This window comes from Panthera pardus, unplaced genomic scaffold (assembly GCF_024362965.1).
Source record: "Panthera pardus isolate Hobbes unplaced genomic scaffold, ASM2436296v1 HiC_scaffold_3, whole genome shotgun sequence".
Classification (NCBI taxonomy): Eukaryota; Metazoa; Chordata; class Mammalia; order Carnivora; family Felidae; genus Panthera; species Panthera pardus.
In genome coordinates, this window is record NW_026526876.1 from 25156064 (window position 1) to 25180857 (window position 24794).

Consider the following 24794-nt stretch of genomic DNA (forward strand, 5'->3'; position numbering starts at 1 on the left):
AAGAGACTTGGGAAAGGAAAAAGATCTTTGCGGTGTGGAACAGTGTGGGAAGGTGAGAGGAAGAGAAGGGCGGTGTCAGCTGTACCCCCAAAGGTGAACAGCAGTTGGATGGGCAGAACTTTGGTGAAAGGGAATTCCAGGTTGAGGAAAAACCAACCAGACCAAACCCGTGAGCCATGATGCAAATGAGCATGGCTGCCGTGGGAGCTGAGAGCCTGCTCCACTGAGGCCTGCCCGCAGGGCCCGGGGGCCACTGGACACAAGATCGGAGAATTCATCCAGACTACAAGGGCCCTCGAAATCAGGCAGAGAAGTCCGGTAAGCGAGAGGGAGCCAGTGGTCTCTTCCAGCGGGAGAAAACATGACCACAGTAGTATTTCAAGAAGATGACTCAAAGAGGAGAGGCAGGGACACCAGCTAGGAAGAGGCCACTTCCTCCAAACTCGAGGTGAGTAGGACTCAAACAAAGGTGACAGCCGGGAGGGGCAGAGGAGATGAGGAGAACTGAAGGGGAGAGAGAAATCACACTCGGTGATGAGATGGTTATGAGGTGTGACCGCTGGAGGAGGCAGGGTCCAGGACAACGTCGAGCACAGGCTTCCTCTCAATCCTGCTAACACCGTTAGGGCCCAGTGTCCTCACTGATGGATTATCTTCATTACCTTTGGCCTCTTGGTTCCCACTGGTCGTTAAGTCAGCTCAGGCTGTTATAACAGAATCCCAAGCCCGGGTGGCTTAAACAGAAGACACCTATTTCTCATGGTTCCGGAGGCTGGGAAGTCTAAGATCAGGGAACCATCAGCACCAGGATCTGGCGAGAGCCCTCTTCCTGACTTACAGCCAGCCCCCTTTCGTGCAGTGTCCTTACCACAAGAATGAGACAGATCTCTCCTGTCCCTTCTTACAAGGGCACTTATCACAAGGGCTCCCCCTACCCAACCTAACTACCTCCCACAGGCCCCATCTCCTAATACCTTCACACGGGGAGTCAGGGCTTCGACATAAGAATTTGGGGGAGATACATCCAACCCATAACACCACCTCACTTTTAATGACCACCATTTCCACACTCTAGATATTTTTCACCCCCATTTGGCTTGAGTCACTTGGCCTTTTCGTTGGTAAGCCCAGTCGTAAAAGCTTCTGAGACAACACAGGTAAGGACAGGAGGCACCTTAGTAGCTGAGGCCGAGCAGCTGGAGACAGCTGATTTCTCGTACTTTTGAGGACTCAGTCCCCAGTGGCCGCAGGACGCATGATGGCAGTTTGCCTCACGAACCCCGTTCGTTTGCACGAACTGCCTTTCTCCCCTAGATTCAGAGCTTGGGGCCAATGAAGCAGAGCCCAAGACTTCTGCTGCTGTAGAAGAGAACCTCCTCTTTTCTACTGATTCGAGCCTGGAAACACAGGCCAAGGAACTGCTACCAGCTACCTTGCGGCCACAAGGGGATAACCTGCCAACAATGCAGCCAGCAAAAAGGGACACAGAGCTGAAAAAATGGAGAGAGAACTGGCTTTTGGTCACATAATTTGAGTAATTGGATTAAGCCGCCTCTGAAGTCAATACTATTTCTCAGTTACAGGAACCAAAACATTCTTACTGTTTCAACCAGTGTGAGTTTCAACCAGCTATTTCTAATGGATTATCCGACAGGGGCCAAGATTCTCTCCAAGGGCCTTGACTTCCCACCCGGCCAGCTGAGCCAACCGATCAGCCAGCGACCTAACGACGGCCACTATTTAAGTCACCACGCCCTACTGACTGGACCGCATCCTTAGGCGACTGACATCTGCCCCAACCGCACACCAACTTCCACACCGCCAACTACCTTGCCTCACTCTCCACACTGTCACCTGCGTTACAACTCCGGTCACTCGAAGCCTCCCCGCTTTCCAAATTAACGGGCTAGTTCCCACGTGAGCTCTCTGGCTGACTTAAGCCAGACTTAACGCACTATCGTCTGATGTGGCTGGGTCCTCTGGGCCAAACCCCAGCTCCGGGTTTGCTCCCCACCACTCGCTTGCCCCATCTGGAGGCTCTCTTTTGCTGCTGCAGAAAGTAAAGAACAACAACAACAACAACAAAAACAACAACACGCACACACACACTATTTTGATAGGGTCAGCTACAAATTCATGCTATTTAACCTCCTCAGTGGACCTTCTCCACTGGTGACAAGCCTTTCACTGACCTCTGTTTTACGCTGTGCGGTGGGCCTTTTTCTACACAACTTCTACCTTACGAGAGACCTACGTACCTAACAGCCGATACTGCCGGTGCCCGGTCAATGACTGGCCTTGGTGTAATCCAGGCCTTAATTCACCTGTGCTCGGTGAAGCTTCTGGTAACACTTAGGGAGCATCATGGGAGCTAACTATTCAAAGACAGGAGGCTCGGTTCTTTTCCGTGTGTCTTCACTGGCACAGACCATCAATGCGAGAGTTTCAGAGAGCAAGGTAGAAATCAATAAAACGGGTAACTGCAGCGAGCCAGGAGGGTGCCATTTAAAACAAGCGTTGCCCGGGCTCCTCAAAACATAACCAAACTGCCTGGCAGGAGAAACTGCTTTTGTTCTTACTAAAAAGCACTAATGACGAGCCACGGGGACGTTCAACTGATAATTAAAGTAAAAGCACACTGCCCTTCTGAGCTGTCGTAAGCGAGGCAAGATTCTTCGCAAGTTATGACGGTCTGGCAAGACACAGTCGACGTGCTCTGGTGTTTTTGCACCCTTCTCCCTTTCATTTCAGATTTTTCTATGAATGAAACACGGTGAGTAATTCCTTGTCTCTGGACCCTCCAGGATGTTATTTAAACACTGGCATCTGGTCGAAGGGAAATTTAATGCTAAGTCAGAGGAGCACGTGAAAAATACGTGACATCTGGTTTCGCACCACCCATCCCTGGAAGAACAGGGGAGCAGAGGAAATGACAGCAGGGCTGATTCTCTGGGCCTGGGGGCTGAGGGGGGGCGGGTGCCTTCGCTGTAATGCATACCACAGCGTTCCCTTTTACAAAGTGAGGGATTAGTGCCACCTTCTTTGTAGCAATGTCGTGACCTCTATAATGCTTCTTAAATTGAGGACAATGATGGACCCACCAAGCCTTAACACATGATTTAAATCTGATCTGACAGTACTTAAACCCAGAAGTCCAGAAGGCTAATGGTTGAACAAGCTTGGGAAAATGCCCAGGGAACCAAATGTAGAAGCCCAAGGAGTTACAGAGAGCAATCACAACTTCAGGGCAACGGGGTAAGGGGATAAAGGGATATTTTCTGAGTTGGTATCTGTCATAGGATTGACTTAAACTGTGGTCCCACTCCGATGTACTTGGAAGGGGGGAAAAAAAACCCCAAGCAAATAAAACAAAGACCCCCAAACAAACCCCCAAAACTCTAAAATCCTATATTCTCTTCTCTTGTGCCTCTGTAGTTTATTATATTACAGATCTGCATCTTAAAAACATTCCTGCTTTCTCACAAAAAACAAAAGGCCCATTGAAAGGCGTCCAAGAGAGGTTAAAACTTAGCAGAGGGAATTAGAGTGATAATTAATTTTAGGAACAAGTGTATTTTACATTTCATACATTTAGGTAGACAAAAATGAAAACGGCATTCAGGTCAGTTTGTATTATTTGCATACTGAGGACAAACAACCTTACAGAACCACCGCAAAAAACAAAATGCGCACCGACACGGACCTCCCAGAACCTATCCTCGCCTGGCGGTGAATACCTCCAGTGTCTCCCTCGGCCTGGGAAGCTTGGTCACAGCGGCCATTCCTGCCCGACGCCCGGGACACCGTTCTTAGGGCAGTCACCCCATTTCAACACCAACAAAAGACCTTGTTACCCCAGTGACTTGCATTTTGGTATTTGTCTTTTCCTAACTCCGATGCCCTACCTGGAAAATCTTCTGCTTGTGGTTAAGTGCTAAAAGTCTATGTAATGCACAACTACAAGGGCAGAGAGAACTCTAAAAGCACCCGACTACATGTGGCCGTTGGGGGGCAACATTCCTGGGATTATATAAATTGAACGGGCATCACAAGAACAGGGTCGGATGGGCTCTTTTTTTCTCTTTTTTCTGTTTTGGTTTTAAGTTTTTATTTAAATTCCGGTTAGTTAAGATACAGTGCAATATTAGTTTCAGGTGTACAAGAGAGCCATTCCACACTCCCGTACATCACCCGGCGCTCGTCACGACAAGAGCACCCCTTCATCGCCATCACCGGATGGGCTTTTTTGACCACCAGGCCAGCACTACGTAAAACCACCTTCTCCCGGTTTCTCCTTTCTCTGTCCTTCTCCTCATACAGAAATCTTGTCCTCCTCCCCAGCCCGTTCTGCTGTCCAATACTTTCACGTTTTTTCCCACTGCTTTCTCCTTGCCAAATGTCTTTTGGGAAACGTTGTGACAGGTGACCGTTTTGCGAGGTATCTTGCACTGGTCTGTCTTTAATTGAAAAATAAAGTCTGGTCTCTGATACCTGAAATTGTGACCCGTAATTTCAGTTTCCAGCCAGTCAGGAGAGCAAACATTTTGGGGAAAGGGGCAGCTGACTCTTCCTTCCTCACTGAAATCACACCACCAGCTTGACCGCTTAGTCGGAAGGCAAAATCTATTAATACTTCCTATTGCTGGGGCGCCTGGGGGGGCTCAGTCAGTTAAGCGTCCGACTCTTGGTTTCTGCTCAGGTCAGGATCTCACGGTTTGTGGGATCGATCCTTGCAGTGGGTTCCGCGTTGACCGCGCAGAGCCTGCTTGGGATTGGGTCTCTCCCTCTCTCTTAGGAGAGATCGAGACCGAGCCCAGAGTCAGGCTCTGTGCCGACAGTGTGGAGCCTGCTTGGGATTCTCTTTTAAGCTTGAGAGTCTGATAGGCCACACTAAGATGTGTGTGTCATCACCACACGGAAAGAAATGCAGGACAAGAGTTGGACAAAGAGGGATGCCCACGAATAGAGATTTGTAAATTGCTGCAATAATTGAGTGCTGATGCCCGTGGGGACAGGCGACGCCACTGACGAAGAGAGCATAGACACTTGTAAGACGTAAGAAATAAAGACCAGAAAATAGAGGTCACCTACAAAAGGGGCAATTGCCAAAGACCAGAGGTCAGTAGAAGAGATCGTGAAGCAGATCTAAAAAGGAGCAGAAAAATGGGACTATGCTGGGTCAACAGGCCAATACAGCTTAACTTTAAGAATCTCTTCTATTAGCCCGTCAGCTCCTTTGATCCACTCACCTTACACTCCAGGCTAATGGCGCCTGGCCCCGAGGAGGTGTTCAGGAAACGTTTGCCAAACGAACAGGAGCCATCGCCCGTTAGAACTAGCTTGTTTCTCCCATCGGTGAAGCATCTCTTCTTTGAGGCTTATTGATGCTTAAAAGAGCGTCTAAAACTTCTGAGTTCCGTCATTTCCAAAAAATACTCCAATGATACGTTAATGTAATTGCATAGGTACCATAGCTTCATTTCCCTAACAAGCAGGTCAACTCACTGTTTGGGTCTTGTTACTCCAAATTGTTACAACTTTGTTGGAATTTTTAAAACTCACAATTTAAATTCTCAGGGAACTTTCTACTTGCTGGCGACATCTTTGAACACACCAATGTGAACTTTTATCATTGTTTGCCACCTGTTTCAAAACCAAATACTAAGGGGCGCCTGGGTGGCTCAGTCGGTTGAGTGTCCGACTTCGGCTCAGGTCACGATCTCACAGATTGCGGGTTTGAGCCCCGCGTCGGGCTCTGTGCTGACAGCTCGGAGCCTGGAGCCTGCTTCGGATTCTGCGTCTCCCTCTCTCTCTCTGCCCCTCCCCCATCACACTCTGTCTCTCAAAAATAAGTAAACATTAAAGAAATGAAAAATAAATAAATAAACACCAAATACCAAAAAGTGCCAACTCTACTGCAAATCATGCCTACTTCAAGCTGTAACCTAACCTTGCCCTCCCCCAGACTTAGGTGCTCCCGGATGCCACACGGGACCGACCACAATTAACCGACATCATTTTCACATATGCAGGCTTCGCTAAAAAGGTCAACATATGCATAAGCCAAACTTTAGCAGTTTTAAAGGTTAATGAAAAATAAGTAGACACTACTTCAGAATAATAAATCAGATAGCCAGCCAACTCAGTCCAAAAATTTGTGGACTGTATTCTTCATATATCCCCTGATCAAGCAGTTGAATACCCACCCTCTGCCAAGCACTGTGTGGATGCTGTGGCTGGGGGGGGCGGGGGGGGGAGGGGGGAGGGGGAGGTACCAAGATTAAGCTCAATGTAAATGATTGGGGAATTAAGCGCATGTTACTGTCCTTGAAAAAATGACTTACTATTATAAAGAAATGATGACTATAATAGATATATTAACATGTGAACATGTAAGGAAATGTGTACTATTATTTCTAAAGGGCAAGGCATTTTTCAGCTGTCCTCTGAGGTTGTCTGGTCGTGCGGAAGAGGGTAAAACAAAGAGCAGGCAGCTGGTTAAAAAGAGCGATACCGTAAGCAGGTGGCAAAAGGGAACACCGTGGTCAGCGGGCCAGGCGTCTGAAGGCCAGACCACAGGGTGGCATCCTAGAAAAGAGACCCCCTGACTGTGGTCTAAGGGCTCCAGAAGGGAGAGTTGGGAGGGAATGTGCAGTCAGGGGAGAAGTCCCCTCAGACCGCTGAAAAGGGAGGATGCCACATCTTGGAGGTGAGGGTCTTGCACAGTGTGTAAGAGACCCCATCGGTGTAATCGGGGGGGCCGAGTAGTCGCTTGTGGCCGACAAAAGGAGAAGGCGGAAGGCAGTGGTGTTTCTATGTCACGTACACAGGAGAACTCGGAGGCCTTCTGTGTATCTGTCTAACTGGTGCAGGTCCCAACTAATTCTGTCTTCTCCATGGTGAAAGTTGGCTATGAGGCAGATGTATCTATTATACATACGCACACAGACGCACAACTCAGGTATATGTATATGTACACACACGTGTGTGTGCATGTGTTCCCAATCTCATATATACTTGGCCCTTAAAGGAATCATAGCCTAATGGGAAGGACAAAACACGGACACAGGCAATTATAACGAAGGTCACGTGTCTCAACCCAGCAGAGAGTAACTATCAGAAACCCTCAGAAGCCAAAACAATTGAGTGAGGCCTAAGAAGCATTCTCATTAAAAATGAGTCAAAGATGGGGCCCCTGGGTGGCTCAGTCAGTTGAACGTCCGACTTCGGCTCGGGTCATGATCTCGCGGTCTGTGGGTTCGAGCCCCGCGGCGGGTTCTGTGCTGACGGCTCAGAGCCTGGAGCCTGCTTCGGATTCTGCATCTCCCTCTCTCTCTGCCCCTCCCCTGCTCGTGCTCAGTCTCTCTCTCTCCATCTAAAACTAAATAAACATCAAAAAGTGTTTTTTAAATGAGTCAGAGACAAGGACACGTTGCCATTGCTACTCTCCAATGCTCAACTAGAAGCCCAGCCTGTGCGATGACAAAATCAAATACAGGTGAAAGATGGAAAGGAAGACACAAAATTATCTAAGGAACAATACAATCACCTACTTACATAAATTTGAGAAATTAACTGAAAATTCAATAGAGTTAAGGTTGAGGATAGTTCTGGTTGGCTGGGTATATACAAACGGTACATGAGAACACTTTCCTAAACGTGAGTAATTGTTTAGAGAATATACGAGGAGAATCCACGAAAGGGAAACAAAATGCCGTAACATACCTGGGGATACATTTAATGAGAAACGTGCCACATCCATACAAAGATAAATTTCAACTGTACCGCAAGACACAAAAGACACAAGGAAATGCAAAGAGACGTAAAGTTCCTGAGTGAGCAGACTCGGGACTCCAAAGATGGCCACTCTTGCCAGCTTAACTTACCACCTCAGTGCAGTTCGAACCAACCAATCACAGAGATTTTACAAAATGGAAATTGGCGAGATTATGTTCAGATTCACATGAAGGTGTAATGCTGGAGTATAACTAAGGCAATTCTAAAAAGAGATCACAAGGGGATCCTTTCCCTAGAGATAATAGGTACCATGGACCTAGTACTTTTTTACAGGTGTTGCTTGTAATAACGGACAATTCTCACAATTTTCTGAGGTGGGTACTACTATTAACCCATTTCCAAGACAGGAAAACTGAGGCATGGAAGTAAAGTAACTTGCTTGAGGTTCCAGAGCGAGTAAATGGGAATGGCGGAGCTGGGATTTGAACCCAGGCACTGTGGCTCCAGAGCTCATCCTCTTCAGCACCATAAAAATGACTCTTATTGGCACAACTAATGGATGAACAGGAAAGAATGCAGAGTCCCACACAGATTCGCGCATACGTGGAAAATGTGATTTTTGACAAAGGTAGCATTTCACACAAATGGGGGGAAGAATATCTCAGTCAATAAATGGTATCCATAACTGGCTTATCTACTTGGAAATAAAACTAATAAGGTAAGATTCCCGCATTAGCTTTCTACTGTTGCTCTAACAAACTGCGATAAATTTAGCAGTTTGAAACTATGCAAATTCATTATCTCACAGTTCCATAGGTCAGAAGTCTGATGAGGCTCAGCTGGTTCCTCTGCTCTGGTATCTCAAGGCCAGAATCGTGGTGTTGGCCAAGCCTAGACTCATCTGGAGGCTCTGGGGGAGCATTTGTTCCCGAGCTCGTTCAGGGTTTGGGCAGAATTCAGTGCCTTGCAGCTGTAAAGGCTGATGTCCCCATTGCCTTGCTAGCCATCTGCTCGGAGCCTCTCTGAGCCCCTGAAGGCCACCTATATCGCCCCCTTCAATTTTAATCAGCAGTGGTGCACTGGGTCCTTCTCACACTCCAAATCTCTCCGACCAACCACCACCCCCACCACCCCCGCCACCCCCCATCTCTGCCACATCTCTTCTGCCTCCTGCCAGAGAAAGTTCTCTACCCTTAAGTGGTCATATGTTTAGACTGGCCCTACTCCCTATTTTGAAGTCAGTGATTAGTAACTCTAACTACATTTACAAAGTTTCTTTTGCCATGTAATGTACATATTCACAGATTCCAGGGATTAGAGAATGGATCTCTTTGGGGAAACATTCTAAATATTGCAATCCTTACACCACACAGTATGTAACAATAAATTTGAGGTAGAATAAAGAGTTAAATGCACAAGACAAAGCTTTAAAAGTACTAGAAGAAAATCAAAGAGAATATATTTCATAATCTTGGGGCAGGGAAGACCTTCCTAGGCAAACTTAGAAACCATAAAGAAAGAATGAAAAATAACGTTCTCAAACACTTAAAATATTGAATAAAAACTAAAAAGATAAGCAACTCAAAGAATTTGCAACTTATTTACCAAACCACTAACATACAGAATATGTGAGCAGAGTAGAGAAACAAATCAATAGAGCAAATCAGCACTGAATGTGATTAAACAACTCACAGAAATGCAAATACTGGGTTTCTACTTCTATAATGGACACTTACAAAATTCTCTCCCAAGTCTGTCTCAAAATGTTAGGGAACTAACAAGGCAGGGAAGAATTATAGGACCAAGATCCTGGAAATGACAGATATCACGAGAGCTTGTAAATCTGGCATTTGGGAACACTTTTACGTAGTGGCCTGTGGCCTTTGCCAATTCTAGGCTGGTTGGTAAGAAGCTGAAAAACTAAACAGATCTTTTAACAGCCTCACAAAAAACCCCACAGAGGCACAGACTACAGCCCAGGTCTCACTAAAGGGGAGTGCCTGGTAAAATCTCATGCTTTGGGTGGATCCCAAAGGTCTACACCCTATGAGAAGGCGTGAATTGGAAAGAGACCAGCCCTCTCTAAAACTCAAGTCTAGTTTCAAATCATCTCAATCCCTGAAAATGGATTAAGGTTATTCAGGATACCAAGTGCTATGACCTCCCTACCCAAAAGCAAAGGTAAATTCTCTCTGGAGGAAATTATCATTGTTTGAGGCCTCAAATTATTTCTATAAAGTTCTATATAAAATATCTGGCACCCAGTCACAAATAGCCAGGCTCACACGAAAGCAAGACAATATGACCAAAAGCCAAGAGAAACAAAAACAATAAGATCCACGTGAATCCCACATAACAATGATCAGACTTAGACTTTAAAAGAACCAAGATAAATACGTCCAACAAAATAAGAAAAACAGTTGTGAACTTCAGCACACGATAGGAAACTAAAAAGAAACCAAGTAGAAATTCTAGCTCTGGAAAATATAATAACCAAAATTAAGAATGGGTTTAACAGCAGATTAAAGAGAGTTAAGGAAAGAATCAGTGAACTAGAAGCTGGATTTTAAAAAAATCCAGAACACATACAGAATATAGGGAACAAAGTTAGAAGGTCTAATATACATATAATTATAGTCTCAAAAAGAGAAGAGAGAATTAGGCAGACATTAAAATAGAAAATCTGATACTACCAGCACAAAAGAAAATATATACATGATTAACTGAACATCTTCCAACAAAGGAAAACTCTAGGCTCCAATGGCTTCAGCTACCATTTTAAGGTTGAAATAATATCAACATTGCACAAACTCTTCCAGAAAATAGATAGAGGACATTCTAGTTTGTTTTATGAGGCCAGAGAACTTTGATACCAAAATCTAGTAAGAATATTATAATAAAATTATAAGCTAATCTTACTCATAAACACAGATGTAAAATTCCTAAACAAAATACTGGCAAACCAGCAAAAGATAAAATGGGATAAGTCATCAGGATCCAAAAGGGCTTATTCCAGAAACTCAACACAGATGATTCAATGTTAGAAAACTAATCTATAAAGTTCACTGTAGTAGAAGAATGAAGGACGAAATTCATATAACTATCTCAAAAGATGGGGAAAAAAGGCATTTAAAAAGTATCCACTTATAATTTAAAAGAGAAAAAAAGAATCTTTGTGAGAATAGAAAATAACTTTCTTAATATGATAAAGGGAATCTACATTGAAGCCAACTTTATTTCTATATGCCAGGAAGAAACTGTGAGAAAATAAAAAAATTTAAAAGTAATACCATCTTAAATAGCATAATATGTAAAATAAGTAGAAATAAATCTAACATAAGATGTGTAAGATACCTTCACATAAAATGATAAAAACTTAACAAAAATTAAAGAATGTTTAAATCAAGTGGAGGGATATACTATGTTCATGGACTGTGAGACTTAGTAGAAATTGACATCCCGAGTATAAAATTTATAGAGAAATGCAAAAGGCTATGAGAACCTATCACTAAAATGCAATCATCACAAGATCAAGGATTTTTGTTTGCTCATTGATGTCTATCAAGGCCAATGTGGGCCTGATATATAGCAGGCGCTCAGGAATATTTGTTGAATTGAATTGAAATGTTGAATGTATGTATCACTTAGGAGTTTAGGAAGAGTTCACCCTGAACTGTCATTTAGTTACCATGGCACATTCTGATTTAGCATCTAATTTACCCTGTCTGTTTACCAAGTCAAGCAAAACTTCAAAATCTCATGAGCTGAATGAAGCATTTGGAATCATTCAGTCTAAGTTTCCAATTCTTGCCCATTCTTTCTGCATGGGAATTCAAATAAAATCTTAAAGCTGAAGGGTAGAAAAACAAGATAAATTGCTGCTCTTGTTCTATAGGGGGTGCCAGGTCTGACGTCCCACCTGTCAGATCCTTTCTGCTTCTGCTTCTTATGAGAACCAGCACATGTACCGGAGCCTGACATTTGGGCCCTTTCTTCTCCACCAGTCTTGCTGCCTACCTGAGCTGGGAAGAGCCCCCCACATTAAGTCTGGTGTGGCCAACACAGTGCAAATCCTCCTTTCCTTCTTTTTTTTTTAATTTTGAATTTTTATTTTGAGAGAGACAGAGTGCAGGCAGGGGAGGGGCAGAGAGAGAAGGAGACACAGAATCCAAAGCAGGCTCCAGGCTCCCAGCTGTCAGTACAGAGCCTGACGTGGGGCTCAAACTCACAAACTGTGAGATCATGACCTGAGTTGAAGTTGGGTGCTTAACCAATTGAGCCACCCAGGCACCCCAACCCTCCTTTACTTCTTAATTAAAATTAGAAAATCTCCTGTCAGAGGGCTTTCCACTCTTACTTCTCACCTTTTCTCAATAAACCTGAGTGTAAATCTCACATACAAAGACAGAAATGGATCTTTAAATGGTGTTCTCCTTTATTATAATAACAGAAGGTCCTAGAAGCCAGCAAGATTTCCATGTCATGTCTATATGCTGAGAGCTGAGGAGGTATTAGGTTGTCTGCTTAAAAAAAGAGAGTGGGGGTGGTCAAGGGTGACCGGGTGGCTCAGTCTGTTAAGCATCCAACTCTTGATCTCAGCTCAGGTCATGATCTCACGGTTCATGTGTTCGAGCCCCATGTCAGGCTCTGCACTGACAGTGTGGAGTCTGCTTGGAATTCTCTCCCTCTCTCTCTGCCCCTACCCCATGTGTGCTCTCTCTCTGTCAAAATAGATAAACTAAAAAAAAAATTTTTTTAAAAAGGGGTCATATTTCGCAAAATTCTGATAACACCAATGGTGCTATATTCTTCATTAGTTCTAACTTCTCCATTTGATTCAAGAAGTCATTCTTTGCACTTGAACATTTTATGACAATATTTTTTTCAACTGGAACTGTTCTCTAGTTCTGTATAGAAATCCCAAAGGTTACCTACATGTAAAGTATATTCAAAGGGCCTTTTAAATTTCTGAATTTTCCTTTGTATAAAAATATCACCTTTCCATCCTTATTTCTAATTTAAACAGATATGCATCCGATGCCTGTAAAATACCTGTGCTCTGTTATTTGTTTGACAATAAGCAATTTCCATCGCTTCTACCTCAAAATAGCCCCTTTCAAAACAGGAATGAGATCTTTTCTGGCTGGACCAAAGCAGGAAAGGAATTGTAAATAAATGGCATCAGAATATTTGATAACTTCTCTGAATGTGACAGACACAGGAAATAGTCATCAAACTTTTCTCCCTGTAACCATGCTGACTCACTGCTACCCTCTTTTACTGTCTCTGTGTTTCTCTCTTTTACTTCCTCTTTCCAGCTCTTCACTCAATTCCATGAATTCAATGCTTAGCAGCTGCCAGAAAAGTAAGCCTTCATAGGACACTGTGTCTCCTATGGAGGAGGAAAAAGGAAAATATTCTCCTTTTTCTCTTCCTGGGACACTGTATTCCATTACCCGGGTTAATGCCTGTGATAATTCTTCTTGTCCACCCATTAAAAAAGGTGGCATAGGGGCATCTGGGTGGCTCAGTGGGTAAAGTGTCCGACTTCGGCTCAGGTTATGATCTCATGGTTCATGAGTTTGAGCCTCGCGTCAGGCTCCATGTATGTGGATCGCTCAGAGCCTGGAGCCTGCTTCAGATTCTGTGTCACCCTGTCTCTTTGCCCTTCCCGCTTGTGCTGTCTCTGACTCTCTCTCTCTTAAAAATAAATAAACATTTTAAAAAAGCAAAAATAAATAAAAAGGTGGCATAGGAGAAAACTTGATTTTAAGCTTTGGTTCTTGATTTTTAAAGTGCCTCGTCATTTATTGACTTGGAGTAAATCATTTATGGAATAAAAAAATAATTTGACAAAACCCACTAAAATTAAAGCCCAAACTACCTAAAAAAAAAAAAAAAAATCAGTCCAAAAGAAGTGAGAATGTATGATCACATTCCTTCATTACAGGAGTGAAAGATGAGACCCTGCCCCAGGCAGACACAGCCAGGCTTTGAAGCCAGCAGCCCCAGGTCAGAGCCCCCCCTGCAGCCCCTTTGTGGCCCTCAGCCCAGTCCCCATCGTTCCCCCCTGGTGGTCACTGCCTGGACAAAGAGCCACTTTGACAATGCAGAAGATGCTTTATGGAAAAACACCTGCAATGATGCGGTGGGTGCTTTGCTGACACTTGGATTAGATGCGTCAGCAAAGCACAGGATTAAAAACACGCCTCCATTCTCCTCCCCCTGGCGTGCCCCCCCTCCCAGCACAACCAGCCCAGCGAAGTTAAAAACAAAGGGAATCTCAAGAAAGCAATGAGGAAACACGGAGCACAGTCATCCCAGAGAAGCGGCTTTTTAAAAAAACGGTGTTGTGATCATGGTGCATAGTTTGTCACGGAGGTTTTGGGTACAAGTGTTGACTTGCTTTGCCGCTAAAACCTACCACGATAACTGATTTATAAGGAATATTTTGAGGAGATGTCTATTTTAATGAAAATACTCATGTCCTTGACACTGTGCTTCAAGTGTTTTTCAGAAAACAGAGGCAAGTATTCAAATAAACTCTCATTGAGAACAAGATGCGGCCAAAATTAAATGTGGTTCTGTCCCTCATAACAACACAAATTTTAGAAGGATGCATCATACCAGCTGTCTGGGAACAAATGTATTTTGTTGGCATGGGAACAAAAGAATTAGTCTGAATTTTGTAAATAAACTGTGGTTATTAAAATTACTCGAAACAAGCCAGAATAATAACCATTAGACATGAAAAGTCAATAAAAGTCTTTGAATTATATTTCTGTTGCAATTATTATTCCTGTTTTCATAATGTGCTTTGGGATAAAACATAGTTTTGAGCTGTTAGTACTTTTTAAATAGATTTCACTGCAGATGAGTTAGCCAACAGCAGCTAAGACTGGAAAGTTTAAAAAATCCATTATGGAAAACAGAAATGAAAGGCTTGGAAATCTGCAAAAGACCAATTCTTCCTTTTAACAATTGTCATGATTATTGCTTAATTGATTTTCTGTCTACATAGCGTCTTCTTCTGTAAGGCTGCCTGTTACTCTATAGATCTGTTAGTTCCTCTTGATGATGACTGAGGTGGTTTAAAGATAAGCAGTGCTACCCAATGAAGCCTTTAAATATATTGATGCTGCTTCTCCTAATATCCATGCTACTCCCAGGTAGATCACTGGGCTTTGTGGGAGGCCAATAGATTCTTTGGGAATGCAAATGGTAATAGTTGTAATGGTGGAAACATTACCGAAGGAGGTTAGGCACTTTCAGAGATGCCTCACATCACCCCAAAACCACTGATCCTAAAGGATCCGATTTTATTCTTAAACCCAGGAACCTTGGAGTGAACCTGCAGAGTGCTACGTTTATCTGTAGAGAAAATAAGGGACTTTGTTGGCATCCTTCGTGCTTTGGCCTTCTGAGGGCGTCTTGAGAGAGAGAGTCTTGCAAGGAAAATCGAGCCTGGTTCAGAGAAGAGCGGAAAGGTGGGCTTCAAGGTGTCTGCGACAACATGGATGAACCCGGAGGGCATTAGGCTGAGAGAACTCAGACGGCCTCACCCCTCTGTGGCTTTAAAACAAAGAATGGGAAAAAAGGTGAACTCACGGAAACAGAGTGGGATGGGGGCTGCGAGGGGCTGGAGAGTGGGGGAGACGTGGAGAAGCTGGGTAAAGGGTGGAGACCTGCAGTTATAAGATAGTTCTGGAACCTTCCGCACAGCGGGGTGACTACCGTTAATAAGACTGGCAAGTTTAAAAAATCCATTATGGAAAACAGAAATGAAAGGCTTTCATTAGAAGAATAATGAAATTTGCCAGGAGAGTAGATCTTAGGCACACATACCACACACACACACACACACACACACACACACGGGTAACTATGCGAGGTCCTGGAAGTGTTAATTGACTTACTTGTGGCAATCGTTTCACCACGTGTATCAAACTGTCATGTTGTGCATTTTAAATATACACAATCTCATTTGTCAATTATACGTCAATACGGCTGGAAAAAATTACCGAGAAAAAAAAAAAGAGGAAAGGTGGGCTGTAAGGGTGGGGTGCTGGCATTTTGCCTTCTCTTGGTTTTCCCCAACGTACGACCCCTTCTGAGGGCCACCGATAAGCCAGGAGAACGCTCAATGATCCCACTCACCCCAGATGACAATTATAAAAGAATATTTATTCAAACAGAAGCCTAGACAAGAACATGTTTAGAAAGCATCTACTTAGCATATGTTTGGGGGCGCAATGCAAAAGATTTGGAATCACTACCCAAGTTCGGTGGCTTTTGGAACTCTTCATTCTGAGACTCCCTGAGGCAGGTGATGCTGCCAATCGTGTCTCCCTCTTTTCTGTCTTCCTTCCATGAATTCACCGAATACTACGTGGGCCCAGCACTGGGCTGGATGCTGACATACAAGGGTGAATGTGACATATAGTCCCAGCTCGGGGGCCTACCATCTACTAAGGGGGTTTGATGGGAAAACCTTTAATAGAGTTTCACAGAAAGTGTCAAAAGAGCACAGAAGAAAGAGGGACATGGAATGTGGGCAAAGGCGTTTTGAGGATGAGACTCGGGGCACCAAAGGGTTTACAATTCAGTTTAAGGACAAGCACTAGTGGGTGTCCAGAGATGTTAGATAGGGCCATTACCCTCAAGGAGCCTAAAGTCTAGCGGGAAACTCTCTTTGGTTTTCATGACACTAAATTCTTCCGCCTGTGCTCTTATCTCCCTGACCATTCATTCCTTCAAAATCCTCTTTGTATCTTCCATACTGGTTCTTGTCCATGCATCTGTCCATGGGCGTCCTATCCCTCTCTCTGCCCTTCCCTCTCAGTATCACCCGCATCCTGTGGGCTTTGCTACACCCCCCACCGAGAGGATTCAGACATGTAGGCATTCCTTTCTCGAGTTCTAGATGCAGATTTTCAACCTGGGCTCTCTCTCGTGTTGTAGTTCAGATTTTCAAGTACACGTCCCCAAGTGAACATCCCACTGCTAGCCTCTCAGACTCAACATCTAGTAGACAATACATGAGCTTATCAATGAAAAACCTTGGTACTATTCTTTCTTTTGCCCTCTCAGTCTTTGCGTTCTGTGAATTTCAAGCAAGTCTTCACATCTACTCTTTCTTTCTACTCCCTTTGATAATATCCAATTCAAGCTCTCCTGATTTCTTTTGTCTCGTGATGCGAATTTTAGTGCGATACCCTCTGAATTCATCTTTTGTTCATCTCGTCTGCTGCCGCCAGATTAATCTTTCTAAAGTATCAATGCAATCATATAAGACTACCCAGTGAAAAGACAAAAATTCTCAATGGCTGACAACTGCTCTCTGACCGACTGAACTCCTTAGCCCGGCATCCAAGATTGGCCACCAACGTTCCTAACACATAGCATAGTGCTTGGTAAAGAACAGATAATAACAGAGGTTTGTTCTTTTTTCCAATGGATGAAATGAACGAAGCTAACTTTGTGGTCTTATTTTCCCCTTCACTGATGCTACCCTCTGACCAAGATATTATTCACTCTCTCCTGAACCTTCTGAGCCTCTTTTGCCTCATGTCTTCCCTCATTCTGTTCCCAAAGTCTTTCCTTCCTGTTCATGCCTTAAGCTCATGTGTCCCCTTGTACTCTATGGCTAACTAAAGTGACACACATTTCATCTGCATTATGTTTTAGAGTTCTGAAGTACTTCTCACCCATTATCTTGTGTTGATGTTCATGTCACCCCTGTGGGAAGGTATTATTACTGACCTTTTGAGAAGCCGATATCCAGAAAGTTTAAGTGATTGGCTCAAGAGCACATGACCAGGAGTGACAAGAACCAGTAGAGTTCTTGGCTCTGATCCACTGGATCCACAAGTAGGATTCCACTGGATCGTACTTGTCCTTGAAGCCTCTCCTTTTCCCCCCTCCCTGTCTTGGTAGAGATCTCTGGGACAACCTCTGCTCCCTCCCCAAACACACACGATTATCTAAGACCGTCTTGTCTAGGTTTTCTCTTAAATTAATTGATGTGCCTCAACCTTAAAGTGGGCTGCTACAAAGCTGTGATTGAAATGTTAAGTGTGACCGGGTTATATAAGTAATATGGATTATATACAATACAGTATATATTATACATGATGTAATTCATATGTATAATATAAATATATTCGATTATTTCATTTGTTTTTGTACTTTTAAATAATTTTTCCATTTTTTAATTTGCATAGAGCTGACACACAATGTCAGGGAATAGTTCCAGGTGTACCACATAGCGATTCGACAAGTGTATACAATATGCTATGTTCTTCACAAGTGTAGGTACCACCTGTTACCATACAGCTTTATCATAGTATCATTTACTATATTCTTTATGCTGTGCCTTTATTCACATGACATTCATTCCATAGCTGGAAGCCTGCACCTCCCACTCCCCTTTACCCATTTTGCCCATCCCTCCATCCCCCCCTTCCTTCTGCCAAAACATTGGTTTGTTCTCTGTATTTATAGGTCTGATCCTGCTTTTTGTTCGTTTATTCATTTAGTTAGTTAGTTTGTTTGTTTGTTTTAGAATCCACAGGAGTGAAATCATATGGTAATTGACTTTCTCAGTCTGACTCATCTCACTTGGCACTTCTAGGTCCATCCATATTGTTGCAAATGCACGATCTTATCCCTTTTTAGGGCTGTGTAATATTCCACCATGTGTATACATGTATAGAGAGAGAATTTATTATTTCCTCTCCCTGACGCACACCCTCACTCTCTCTCTCCTCTCCCTCTCTCATACATATGTATGCCACGTTTTCCTTATCCATTCTTCCATTGATGGACACTGAGGTTGCTTCCATATCTTGGGTATTGTCAATAATACTGCAATAAAAACAGAAGCATATATCTTTTTGAATCAGTGTTTTTGTTTTCTTTGGGTAAATACCCAGTAGGGGAATTATTGCATCATATGGTGTTTCATTTTTTAATTTTTTGAGGAAACTCCACACTATTTTCCACAGTGGTTGTACCAACTTAGATTCCCACCAGCATGAGAATTCCTTTTTTTCCACAACCTCGCCAATACTTGTTATTTCTTGTCTTTTTGATTTCAGCCATTCTTGGAGGTATAAGGTGACATCTCATTGTGGTTTTGATTTGCATTTCCTCAGTGATGAGTGATGTTGAACATCCTCTCATGTGTCTGAGGGCCATCTGTGTGTCTTCTTTGGACAAATGTCTATTCAGGTCCTCTGCCCATTTTTTTAATCAGATTGCTTGGGGGTTTTTGGTGTTGAGTTGTGTAAGTTCTTTATATACTTTGGATGTTAGCCATTGGAGGATAGACCATTTGCATATCTTCTCCCATTCAGTAGGTTGAGACAGAGACACACAGAGTTGAGCGGTGGAGGGGCAGAAAGAGAGGGAGACGCAGAATCTGAAAAAGGCTCCAGGTTCTCAGCTGTCAGCACAGAGCCTGATGTTCTTTCTACATCTTGTGATTCTGAGCCTCTGTGCCATTTAGAAGAAAAAGAACCTCTTGAAATTCCGTGTCTGGAGTCCATTTTCCACATATGTCCTCTTCTCTACACGACTATAAACTCCTTGAAGACAAGAACCATAACTTACTCATCTTTGTTTCTCCTTAGTACCTATCACTATCCGGCACAATACATTCTGTCAAAAGAAAGAAATGTGCCCCCCCCCCAAAAAAAAAAGTATGACCCTGCAAGCGACATGCACAGCATCGTATTTTATTTATTAGATCTCGAAGGTATTGTTTTTCCCCTCGCTAATTTATTTAAGATAAGCTTCTGAGAAACTCAGTGACCAATGTAATCTAAGCTACTCAGACTTTCAAAACGTAAGCTACTAGGTTCAAAGGAGGCGTCTTGTCCCATGTATGTTATTATCTGACATTGTTTAGTGCCTTTGTGATAAATGTATACTTTGTACGGTGTTAAAAATGCTAAGTAAAATGTTAGACTATTTCTCTTCTTCCCTCTCTTTTCTGTAACTTCTCAGACTGAACAATCTTGGCTCAGGCTAGCAAATTAGTCTCACTGCAAAGAGTGAAATATCATTTGCTTCCAAAAATGAGATTTGGTTTTACACATACCTGAACCTAAGTGATACGTGGCACTTACTCATTTTACATCGTGCTCAATATAATGGATAATAATATCCCAGGAGTGAGCAGCCCGTCTAACACACAGGTGGGAGCAGTCCTACCCTGGGGCCGTCACTAACATGTCAGGGAAGTCACTCTTCTTGACGACTCAGTTTCCTCAAACCATGAGGAAGTTCGCTCAGAGCTCTGATCCTCCTTCCTTGTTGCCATTATGGGATTCTTACTCGGATCTAATCTAGAATGAGAAATTATTAACTCCTGGCATGGCTAAAAATGATGATGCTTTTTAAATTGCCTTGTTATTTATGGATTATAGGAAGAATGCTTCTACACGGCTGACTTAGAAAATTACTATTTCTAATTTTATGTGAGTTACATTGAATGTGCACCAGGAGCAAATTAACCCCCCAGAACTACGGATGAGCAAGCCTCGTTCGGTCACTCCGCCGACCGACCTGCCCAGGGGGAGGAGAGAGGCGACAGCACCCAGGCAAGTTGCGGAGGGGGGCAGTGCGGGGCAGCAAAATCGTACCACCCAGCAAGACCTGATGCGAAGCAGCTTTTTGTTTTTAATTAAAAACATAACTTTTAAAATGCCTCATTCAGTTTTTGTTTTTCTAGACTCAAAACACAGGAATTTTTCTTAAATGAAAAGCAGAAACAGTTTAAACTTTTTTTAAGCAAAGCAAGTTAAAAAAGGAAGCCCGGGAAATTGTCCTTTGTAATTCTGCCAGTTTCAATTTTGATTCTTTGAACAACTAGTATCGGGATAATAATATTTGGTTGAAAAGAAAGAGAAGAAAAGTTCCAAGAAGCTGTTTTGATTATTTGATAGGCTGATGTCAGGCTGGCTACTGTTACTACAGTTGTTCTGACAGATGCATAAAGGAAAATCATACACAACAATTTCGACATCCGAAATATCCTCAGTCAGCTCATACAGGAGCAAACCCTACGAGACGTCCACGGCAATACTTCTAATTATTTTCGACAACTCCCATTAGTGTTACAGACCAAAAGGGGACAAAGGTCAAATCTGGATAAAACAAAAGTTACATTAAGTGAAATCTAGATGAACAGAACTTAATTCGTCATCATTTGCTCTCCGGTTTCGTTGAAACAGTTGGCATTTAATTCCAGCTACACCCTAGGACCTTGTGGAAAGAACTCAACTTTTTTATGGCGGCAGAGATTATGAAATATTCAGTTTTCCCCATGGGTATTTCCTGACATTTCTTTGGTAAACTGTAGCCCTCACAGAAGATATCAGGAGTTAGTGCAAGAAATAGTCTAAAAAGCTATTGTCACTGCAAAGATGAAAGCAACTTTGATGATCAAAAAGGAGTCAATAAAAAAAAGACTGAAAATGGTTGCTGACTCCTTCCCTATTGTTCATCGGGGATTTCTTAATTTCCCCACTCTCGATATATTATGGAATTTTCCGTGTGAAGTTTTGCCATGAGTTACAGTGATGTCAACAAAGTTTTACCTTAAGTCATATTTTATCGCAAGTCGGAGAAGCCCAGGAGGGAGCACCATTTCCGCCTTTTAAGCAGCCGGGCTTCTAGTGACGAGTGTCCTGGACGGAGGGTGAGCTCAGCTGCTCTTCAGTGACAAGTAGACCCACACCGGCCCCACCCTGAACACTCCACTGCACAAGCACCATCTGAGGAGGCCTTTTCGTCTGCGCCAAGTCTGTTCTCTGCCCACGGAGGGTCAAGGGCACTGGCTGCTGTGCCAGGTGTCTGGTCGTATGTGACTGCTGTGCAGCCTTTTTATTAACTAAAAAGGAGCAAGGTTCGGAATTCTGATAAATCTGGGTTTGAACCCACCTCGACTGTTCACTAGCTGTATGAGCTTGGACGAGTTGCTCACCGTCTCGGGGTTTTAGTGTGCCGTCTGTGAAATGGGGATGAAAATACTGGTCTCATATGGCTATGATGCCAAATGAACTAATATGTGTAATGTTTCTGGGACGGTGTCTGTCATCTTACAGGCCTCTGATAACGTGCAGTTACTATTAAATTTTTCACCCTAGAATTGCCCTGGGTTATAGTCCTGTTATTGACAGAATAGACTTTCTGCAAATCATATATATCCACGTGTATCCATATATATTTACGCACATTGTATAATACGTGATATACGCATATATATGCGGTATGTATGTTACACAGGACATATACTAGAGAGTAGGAAGGAGTTACAGGAGGTCAAGTCAGTTCACCAAGTTATTAATATTCAGCATCTATTAGATGCTTACATTTGCCATTTTGGGCAAACCACTATCTTCGATCCTGTTTGTAAACATCTGCAAAGATGAAAAAAGTTCAATTCTCTAAACCTAATGTTTCTACGAGACAACCAAAGTGTCAAGATCTGTCAATACCTACAGCAGTTTCTGTGCATAATGGCTGGTGGCACTTAGAAGAATGTTAGCAATCCTATACGTGATGGCTGAGGACAACGCATTTATCAAAGGTTTCATTAAGACTTGTGATCTCTATCGATACATTATTGACTTTTTTTTTTTTTAAACATTTTATTTATTTTTGAGACAGGGAGAGATAGAGCATGAACAGGGGAGGGTCAGAGAGAGGGAGACACAGAATCCGAAACAGGCTCCAGGCTCCGAGCTGTCAGCACAGAGCCCGACGCGGGGCTCGAACTCACAAACCGCGAGATCGTGACCTGAGCCGAAGTCGGCCGCCCAACCGACTGAGCCACCCAGGTGCCCCCATTATTGACTTTTTAAAAGTGTTTACTTATTTTTGTGCCGGGGGGGGGGGGGTGGTAGTGGCAGAGATAGAGAATCCCAAGCAGGCTCCGCACTGTCAGCACAGAGCCCAACCTGGGGCTCCTTCTCACGAACCGTGAGATCATGACCTGAGCCAAAATCAAGAGTCGGACGCTTAACTGACTGAGCCACCCAGGCGCCGCGATATGTTGTTGACTTTTTAGTTTAAACCGTCAAAATTGCCACAAAGACAAATTCACTACAACCAGAAGAACTGGATGAAAATAATCCTGTCATTTGAAAATAGAATAGGTCATTAGCTATTGTCATAGCCAGAATATTGTGGTTATATTAGATTTATTTCATTAACATAATGGAAAGAGGGAGAAAAGTCAAGTTCAAAAGAAAACCTGGTTTGTGAGAGTAGTACGATAATGTCCACTTACATCAGTATGATGACATGGCAGTCACGGTCAGCTGCACACTCCCCCCTTCCCGCTCCAGGTTATCCTTCCTGTCCTAGTCCCTGGCCAGCAGATGGATCCTGATGGGTCTAGGCCAGTTTGGGTTCCCTTAGTTCTCTTGCCAGGGATTGGACATGCCAGACCGAGCACGTGACCGGTTCTGGCCAATGAGACGTGAAGGGAGGTATGTGTGTCGGGGGCTGCTTCTGGGAAAGGTCGTCTTCCTCTTCAGAAGGCCTCCCTGGAAACAGACAGTCCCTTTCTGCCTCTGGACGTCGCTAGGTCTACATGGGATGACGGCAGCTGCTGTAGCCATCTTGGGATTGCTTTGGGGATGAAGCCATCATAGGAGGTACAGCCATGAGAATGGCAGAGAAGCAGAGCCCGGCCCTACCCGCAGACTTCTGGTCTTGTGAGGTAAACAGTCCCTAACCTAAGCTGTTTATGCCAACTAGGGGTGGAGTACTCGGTTACCTGCAGCCAAAGCATCCCAGCGGACACAGGAAGTAGACGAGCTCCCAGACCCGGAGAAAGTTAGGAAGCCAAGCAGCCAAGCAGAAGTAGGAGAGTACCTGTTCCTGTGACTCCAGTTCCTTGTGTTGTAGTTTTTTCTCTGCACATCGCACTTGGTTAGAGCGGTTTTCTAGTTCGTCTTGCAAAGCCTGAAACAACGTAAGATGAACACATAAATATTAAAAATGAGCATCCTTGAAAAGAAGTTTTACCACCTGAATTGGCATCGAAAAGGTCTCGGCTCTAGTCCATTACTGTTGTTCCACAGAGTTCGGGCAAACAAAACCAGACTTTTAATGTCACGCCCAGGCAGTTTTTGCTTTAGGAATCACTGGTATAACAAACTCCAAACATAAAACAGACACATTAGGCACGCCTGGGTGGCTCAGCCGGTTGAGCGTCCGACTTCGGCTCAGGTCATGATCTCACAGTCCGTGAGTTCGAGCCCCGCGCAGTCTCTGTGCTGACAGCTCGGAGCCTGGAGCCTGTTTCGGATTCTGTGTCTCCCTCTCTCTCTGCCCCTCCCCCGCTCATGCTCTGTCTCTCTCTCTCTGTCAAAAATAAATAAACATTGAAAAAAGAAAACAAAACAGACACATTAGCAGGTGCCAATTCATTTAATAAAAATGGCTCTTACGTTCCCAGCATAGAACCAAAGCATGCAATAAAGCTTAAAGCTATTGCTAATTAAAGCGGGTCTATCAGTACACCTTCAAGGAACGCTGAGCTCTGAAAAGTATGGTGACAGCTAGGAACAGTAACGTTGGACCAACATGATGGTCTTCCAAATGATACTAATAGTAACCTCAAAGGAATTTCTTTTTTTTTAACAGTTAATTTTTTTACTTATTTTTGAGATAGACACAGTGTGATAGGAGAGGGGCAGAGAGAGAGGAAGACAGAATCCGAAGCAGGCTCCAGGCTCTGGGCTGCCAGCACAGAGCCCGACGTGGGGCTGGAACTCACGAATTGTGAGATCATGACCCGAGCCGAAGTCGGACACTTAGCCGACGGAGCCACCCATGTGCCCCAAGGAATTTCTTTTTTTAAGTCATTAAGGATGGTGTGGAATTTGCGGAACCTGTCAGAAGTGTTCAGAGAGGAACCCTTTCAGTTGCCAAGTGGCTGATGGAAACAGAATTCAGGTTAACATGGGGAATTGAGAAACCATAAGATGAATAATCGTCATTGCATCAATGACTATTTTAAGTAAAGAGGTGAATTAGAA

The 24794-nt window shown here is 43.6% G+C and overlaps 1 protein-coding gene across 14 annotated transcripts in view; it reads right to left on the reverse strand.

Moving 5' to 3' along the window:
* The window catches only part of CEP112 (centrosomal protein 112), a 462552-nt gene that overhangs the window by 69998 nt on the left and 367760 nt on the right, over positions 1 to 24794 (reverse strand). For 13 of the 14 annotated variants that reach the window (XR_008418577.1, XM_053892300.1, XM_053892302.1 and 10 more), the window contains one exon: positions 23626 to 23715. Coding sequence is in view for 12 of the 14 variants with exons in the window: in XM_053892300.1 (XP_053748275.1) it covers positions 23626 to 23715 (90 nt within the window). In the remaining 2 variants the exon portion in view is untranslated. Of the gene's footprint in view, positions 1 to 23035; positions 23295 to 23625; positions 23716 to 24794 lie in introns of all 14 variants that reach the window. The other variant, XR_008418579.1, reaches the window with a different exon arrangement.